At 39.0% G+C, this 7,442-nt stretch overlaps 1 protein-coding gene across 1 annotated transcript; it reads right to left on the bottom strand.

Moving 5' to 3' along the window:
• Positions 1–367: 367 nt before the first annotated feature.
• LOC147546785 (TOM1-like protein 7) lies at positions 368–6,644 on the bottom strand. The gene is made up of 9 exons (XM_086632365.1): positions 5,980–6,644; positions 5,597–5,675; positions 5,353–5,451; positions 4,624–4,737; positions 3,957–4,120; positions 3,733–3,814; positions 3,029–3,114; positions 2,334–2,585; positions 368–2,032 (listed from the first exon to the last, which is right to left on the bottom strand). Exons 1-9 carry the CDS (start codon positions 6,087–6,089, stop codon positions 511–513), a joined length of 2,508 nt encoding a protein of 835 aa, XP_086488491.1. The 5' UTR covers positions 6,090–6,644; the 3' UTR covers positions 368–510.
• Between the last annotated feature and the right edge of the window lie 798 nt (positions 6,645–7,442).

Here is a 7,442-nt window from a genome sequence, read left to right as displayed (position 1 = left end):
CTTGCACCAACCCTACTAAATTGCACAGCAGAAACATAAGCCGCTCTCTTGCACCAACCTTACTAAATTGTGCAGCCGTGCTAACATAAGCCGCTATAGCGCGCACCCGTGATGTCGTAAGCAGCTATCTTGAACCGTTCTTTCTATATTGCGCTCTTTGCGCCATCCGTCTAACTTGTCTGTTCTGTTATCGAATAACTAGTTTCTCACCATCTGTTAACGTGTTTCTTTTTTTAAGGTTTTGTAACTTAAAAGGCAAATGTTGTTTTAGGCTTCGACAGAAACAAGACCCTAATTGTAGTATATGAGACGAAAATCTATTGATTCAGTATCAGTTGTTTTAGGCTTCGACAGAAACTATCCCGTACACTAATAAAGGCTTGTTTATGTCAAGGACTCCAAATGGTAAAAGTCGAGATATATACTACAATTAGGGTCTTGTTTTTCTTGAGATAAGACGTGAATAGAAGCAGTAAAAACAAATTCTATACAAAGATCCAAACAAGAAACTTATTTTTTACCACCCACCATACTTTGGCCAGACATTTTAGGGGAGTTGTTGCTTGCTGCATCGGCACTGCCAAGAACATTCAGATCTTCAAACAACCTATACGAAGGAACGAATTGTTTTGGCCCAGCAGGTAGACTTGCTCGGAGTTGAGGAGAGCTTACTTGCCCTTCTTGTCCAGAGTTTCTTCTTGCTGGGAATGAGTTATTTGTCTGAACAGGCCTTACTGCAGACTTGGGCATGTAAGAAGAGGAAGAAGAATTGGCACGAGATATCCATTGATCATAAGGCGTCTGTGCAGTAGCAGGACTCTGATTGAAACTAGCAGGAGTAGTTGCCCATGGTGGTGGAGGATACCTTGACGATTGCTGGACAACTTCATGTGCTGGTTGTTGCTGTGATTTAGGTTGTACTTGTTGCAATTGACGTTGTGTTTCTGGTAGAATCTCTGGTGCTTGTGGTTGAGCTTGAGATTGATTTTTGGACAGAGCTTCTTGTGGTTGAGCTTGAGATTGATTTTGGGACAGAGCTTGTTGTGGTTGAGCTTGAGATTGATTTTGGGACAGAGCTTGTTGTGGTTGAGCTTGAGATTGATTTTGGGACAGAGCTTGTTGTGGTTGAGCTTGAGATTGATTTTGGGACAGAGCTTGGTGTGGTTGAGCCAACGGTGGCTGCTGAGATTGTAGTTGTGATGGTTGCTGAGCCCATTCCGGTTGCTGTTGCTCTGGTCGAGCCCAAGGTTGTGGTGGTTGTTCTGGTTGAGCCCAAGGTTGTGGTGGTTGTTCTGGTCGAGCCCAAGGTTGTGGTGGTTGTTCTGGTTGAGCCCAAGGTTGAGATTGTGGTTGTTCTGTCTGTGCCCAAGGCTGTGACTGTGGTCTTTGAGGTTGAGCCCATGGTTGAGTTTGTGATTGTTGAGGTTGAGCTTGTGATTGAGACCATGGATGTGGACGAATCCAAGGTTGGGATTGTAATTGTTGTGGTTGAGACCATGACTGCCTTGGTGATTGCTGAGGTTGAGCTACTTGTTGAGCCCATGGTTGTGACTGTTGAGGCTGAGTTTGTTGTTGACCCCATTGTTGAGTTTGTTGCTGTTGGCCCCATGGTTGAGCTTGTTGCTGTTGACTCCACAACTGTGACTCTGGCTGTCGAGATTGTTGACCCCATGGTTGGGACTGTGCTTGAGCTTGTTGTGGTTGAGCCCATGGGGCTACATAACTGCTATATGATACTTGTCCCTGATTGTCAGAGTAAAGCTGAGGGTGATAAGAATACCCTTCTGTCGTGGGATTCTGGTTGTTTTGATTAGAGCCTGATGGAGCTGAGATTCCTGTAGTAGATAAAGTGATGCTCAGTAGGTCAATCATGTCCTGCTCTTTAGTGGTGCTGGCGGTGGTGGTCCTATCTGCAGTGGGCGATGTTATCGGAACCAATGCATTGCTCGGGCTGGAAGTTGAGGGTGAACCTGCATCTTTACCATTTCCAGCAGCTGCACTATCAGGCTGCACCGAACTAATCTTGCTACGCCTGTATTCATCAAAGACAGAGCCCTCTATGATAAATCAAAGCAGTAAAAGCGCTGGAACAACTAGTCTCTCTAGTTATATGTAAACTATGGTCATGACAGGACTAACCCTTAAAGGGTGGAGTTGGAACTAGAAACCTTCCACTGGACGATCATAACAAAATGATCGGCACACAAGTTGTGCAAATGAATGGCAGTAAAACATCACATTCAACTAAGGGAGATCTCTTAAGGTGTGAGAGATCATATTAACCTGTATCCTACAGACAAATAGGATAAAGAAAAGTGGAAGCTTTGAGTGACCTTCGGGCTAACTGAGCAAAGTCATCGTCCTCTTCGTCTTCTTCTTCCAGCTGGCTACTTGTAACAGAAGCTGAAGCAATGGGAGTAGCATTTGATCCAAGACTGGCATCTCTCACTTCAGTTTGTACAGGACTGGAATTTCTCATCACTTCAGTGGGCAGAGGTGAACCAGATGCAATAGCGTCATGCTTTGCTAATAGACTTTGTAAGCTATCATTTAGTGCGAGACCCTGGAAGAGAAGTTCCTCATCCCTGCAGGCACATAATTGAACAGGAAGAAGAATTTGAGGATGTAGATGAAGGAGATACACAAAGTGAAGAATAACAAGAACTCCGAAGAAGTAAGAAACTAAACCACATACAAAAACAGACTATGTTAAAAAAATCCTATCCTACACCCAAAGAAAAAAAACATAAACTATAAAAACCAACCACAGTGACAGTACGAGGAAGCGAGATCACAAGGCTTTCAAAAGAGAGGCCCAATAATTAGGGATTCGTTCTTTGTCACATGTTTATGGAGGCGAGAAACTGCGTATGTCATTCCCCTATTAAATAAGAAAAATCTGAAATTCTAATTCAACTTCATCTACGAAATCTTGAAGGTCTAAAAAATATATGTTTTAACAGGGGATAACATTGACAACATTAAACATTTAGAAGAGGGTGAAAGTGAAGAAACTGCAGAGACTCACGCAGTTGAACTTAACATCTGCACAAGTTTTTTCTGATTGGAGCGACATTGGCTGACAAGATCAACTATCACTTCGTCCTCAACTGCCTATAATAGAGAATAAAAAAAGATGGATCAACCCATAATTCAGCTGCTAAATACAAGCAAGTGCAAACTGCAAAGTAGAACCAACTACATCAAGAGATAACAATATACACATTTGCTAAAGAAAAAATAATAATTAATATTCGACCATTCTAAATCAACTATATGCAAACTTTGAATCTCTTACTAGCACTTGGACTCCAAACAATTATTAAGAAGTGCTACTGCTACGCAAGAAACGGCAAGGTACATGTAATAAATGGAACTTCAAGTTAGGGCAACTAAACTTGCCTTTTCTTAACAAGGAAACGATTATATAGTGAAATTAACCTGGCCTTATTGTGAAGCAGGAATAAATGACGACCAAACATGTGGAGTCTTGTTGGAGATCAATTCTCTAGATAGTATTCAATACCATCACTATGATATAGGATATGGATGAGTCTTTTAAGTACTATACATACATAACTGTTGCGTTCAAAATTATTTCTAAATGAACCATCAATTTTTCCAGAGCAGTTCCAACAACAGGGAAGAGGCGGGATTAATACCAAACTAGCCCTGAGTAGACAGTAAAAATGTTAGGGTGCAAGGGTATCAAAATGATAAACTTGTATATACCTGACGATCATTAGGGTTCACGGCTTGTAGCATGTCAGCTAAGAGCTCCAGTACACTTTGCATGGAATCCAAATTTGACATGCTAAAGAGACGCAGAATGAATATAAAACACAAGAGTTACAAATCTTAAATGCCCCAAACCTCAACTAAAACACATAAGAGAGGATAATTACATCAATAATAAAAGATGACAATAACATAATGAAAACAACCACAATCATCACCTCAAGTTTTCCGTTTCCGACGCCATTGCTTCGTCCAGCCTTCGTGAAGTATCACTTGGCATTCCATAGCCAGGCTGAAACTCTCTCATCATTGTACGAGCAACAGGTGGTGTAACTATTGGAACTGCATCTGGTGAGCGTTGAGGGAACCGTACTCCAGATCGCTGCCCATTAGAACCAATCCCATGTGTTATTGTTTTTTATGGGTTTATAATTTTGTGAATTGCCTTTCTACGAATGAAAAAGGTTTTCATGGAGCATACAGGTCTTAGCGAACTACACATACTATTGGCGGGAGAAGTACCAGCGTCAATACCTTAAAAGTTTAGGTTCACATTAAAACTACAATATTCAAAGTTTTATACTTAGGTTGGTTCTGAAGCAGGAAAAATAGGATGTATGAGTGTATGCGCTCTAAACTTCCCCAGAAATTTCAAGAGGAACTCAGACATGCAGATCACTATCCAATAGGGACCAATACTAGCGCGAAGAAAGTTGAAAGAACTAGCCAGTGGCCCAGTTACATGTGTTATATACAGGCAAAATGAGAACTTCAGGAATTATTTTTGAGTGAAAACTTCAGGCATCTCCAGGACATAATTATAACAAGCAAGGTACTAAACTACTAATGCACGAGCAGAGTAGAAACTAGAGTAGAGATGTTCACCCTTAGTTCTTCATATGCCCAGTAGTACTGGGGATACTTCCCTCCAGCTCCACCAAAAGCTTCTTGCCAAGAGTCTATCAACACCAAAATTTTGTCTCGTACATGCATATCTGCCTGTTGGATACATAAGTGTAAATATAAACAGCCAAAAGAGAAATCAGATTAAACCTGATGAACACCTAATAGAATCTATCCAGAAATGAGTGATGCTTAGAGTCATACAAAAAATTAGTAAAGATGTTGGAAAGGGTACATAAAATAATATGCAACAAATCTAAGGGAATGAAGATTGTTAGAAATGTAAATGAGGAAGGTTTTATGCAAGCTGAAGATTCTAAGTAAGCGAAAAGTGGCGATGGATTAAGAAACCCATGTGGGTCGATAAGTTCCGGACATACATTTCGTTTTAGGTTGTTTTTAGTTAAGCAGGAACTGCAGTTTTTAAAACTTGAAAGTCTTCTGATATGGTTGCCAATCATTATAAGGATGCGTTAGCCAAATATTTAAATTGTAATTTAATTTCCGAATTGTGCACCAAAATAGTTGAAGCCTTAAAGTAAGGTTGCATCTCTCCGTCTTGCATAGTGGATTGTCATTTACAACATAAGGGTTTCATTTAGGTCTATCGCAAGTCAACTTTCATTTTTGAGTTAGTAAGATGAAATAATGTTGAGAACAATATTGAACAAACAATTGCGCAATGAACTGAACCACAAAATACGAACTTACCTTTTTCCTGACAATTTTGATCATCTCCTGCAAAATATTCTTCTCGGCAATATGAAAATGCACGTTCTCCCCGCAGTTCTTAACCATTGTCTCCAAGAGCTGCCAAAAAGAATTGAATGTCAAAATGATAAATAAAAGAAGGAAATCGGCCGAACTCTTTAACACAGTGGAACAATTTTATGACTGTTAATCAAGTATGCTATTCAATCAAACCGAGCTTATGGAAGAGCTCCAACACACGTACCGTCAAAGCAAGTAATTGAACTTTTGGGTTCTTATGCTGCAAACGTTTCTTGAGTACTTTAACAACGTCCTTGGCTTGCCTAAAGAAATTCCAAATCAATCCTTGATCAAACTCCATAAATTAACAAATTCAAAACTCTCCCCCTTTTTTTTTTTCTAAATAAACTAACATAATCTTCTACCAAAAATAATTTTTGTTCTTAATAGGTTTAAACACATAATATTCTGCCAATAACAACACCTAAATCTGGAAAACAACACATGACCTAATAATACTTGGTTTTCTGATAAAGAATTTGATAGAAGACATAAAAACCCTAGAAAATTGTGTAGAATTAGAGATAAGAAAATATCGGATAAGGAATAGGTGTTGTTGTTGTGTACCAGCGATGAGAATTAACGGAATCGCAGATGTCGATGTTCAAAGTCCAATCGGGACCGATGAGAAGGTCACTCGTCGCCTTCTCGACTCCGACCGTAGCTGAAGAAGACATGCTGCCCTTTTTCTTTCTCTCTCTACGATTCTTTATGAAAGACGCAAAAAAAAAAAAAAAAATCTTTTTTCTTTTTGGAGATAACTATAAGAAGAAGAAGCTGATTCTTACGAAGAAAAATTCCGCCATTAAAAAAGTCTGATGAGAGAGAGAGAGGCAGGAGATGAATGAAGAGAGAGAGAGAGAGAGAAAAGGTTGCGTTATTAGAGGAGAGAGTCCGGGTCACCTTCTTTGTTGTTGTTGATAATGACGATGATCTGTTTTTCTGTTTTAGTTTTCTCACTTTTTCTTTTTTCCCGTCGGCCCTTACTTTTGTCTCTTTTGTTTTTTTCTTTTTTTTCATTCTTTATGGAAATTTTTGCCCAAACATTCTCCTGCAGATGCAACCCGGAACTTCTTTCTGCTACTTGGGCCTTTATAATTAAAATTTTGTCTCATTGTTTAGTAATCAACTTATCTCTTTCGGATTTCAACAAAAAAAAAAAAAAAAACTTATCTCTTTCGGATGGCCACTATGGGTCTAGAAGAAAAACTCAGACCCAATTTTTAATGCTTAAGCATATTGAAATAGGTTTTAAAATATTATGTATGAGAAACGCCCTTTTATTTTTGTCATATTTCTAATTTAGTGAGTTGTCTCCTTCATTTGTATGTGTTGGTCGAGTTGAGTTTTAGTAAAATAGCTCTGAGCTATACTTCATTACCTCAATGCTGGTTGGAATTGCCCCAATTTTTCATAATATTTACAACAAAATTTTATATAATTTTTCATTTGTATGGCGTAGCTTTTAAAGACTGTATCTCTCGTTTCTGTGTTGTAACGTTCAAGTTGAATAAATAAGACAACGTTACCACTTTAAAGACTAGAGTTCATGCTTGTAATTCAAACTTTACACACTCCACTGATATTTTTGATTGGCTTGAATCATAGGGCAGCAAACACCCAATCTGAGAATAGACAAAGTACGACCTCAACTAATCTGCCACACAAACAAAACCACTAAACCTTGGCTTCAGATAGTGATGCGGGAATGCTCCTCCCAAATGAAACCTTCCCATTACTTTATTGGGAGATAGGCATGTTAAAAGCAATCCCCTTTTCAGGCCGGCTTTGTCTGTTATCAGTTTTTACCCATTGTTTACCATAATCACCTAAGAATTTTCATTAAGTTAACGTTTTCCTTTTGACAATGCACCTTACTTTAGCACCTAGACGAAGAAGAAGAAGAGAGTAAAAGAAGGAATTTAAAAAAAAAATGTCGTCGAAATTTTAGTGACCTACGACTTTTGTCGGAGAAGAGAGAGGTAATGAAATTAAGGAGAAAATACTTTCGGAAAAAAGGGAGAGATGAT

This window comes from Eschscholzia californica, unplaced genomic scaffold (genome assembly GCF_041429995.1).
Source record: "Eschscholzia californica isolate CP2 unplaced genomic scaffold, dmEscCali1.0.p SCAF_4, whole genome shotgun sequence".
Taxonomy (NCBI): Eukaryota; Viridiplantae; Streptophyta; class Magnoliopsida; order Ranunculales; family Papaveraceae; genus Eschscholzia; species Eschscholzia californica.
This window is presented reverse-complemented; position numbering and strand designations above follow the sequence as displayed.

Excerpts from the sequence above, each read along its gene's own strand:
- LOC147546785 (XM_086632365.1), bottom strand. The coding sequence starts at position 6,089 with ATGTCTTCTTCAGCTACGGTCGGAGTCGAGAAGGCGACGAGTGACCTT. Across the intron at positions 5,676-5,979 it reads TCCGTTAATTCTCATCGCTG|GCAAGCCAAGGACGTTGTTA; the intron begins GTACACAACAAC and ends GAATTTCTTTAG. Across the intron at positions 4,738-5,352 it reads TCAAAATTGTCAGGAAAAAG|GCAGATATGCATGTACGAGA; the intron begins GTAAGTTCGTAT and ends TGTATCCAACAG.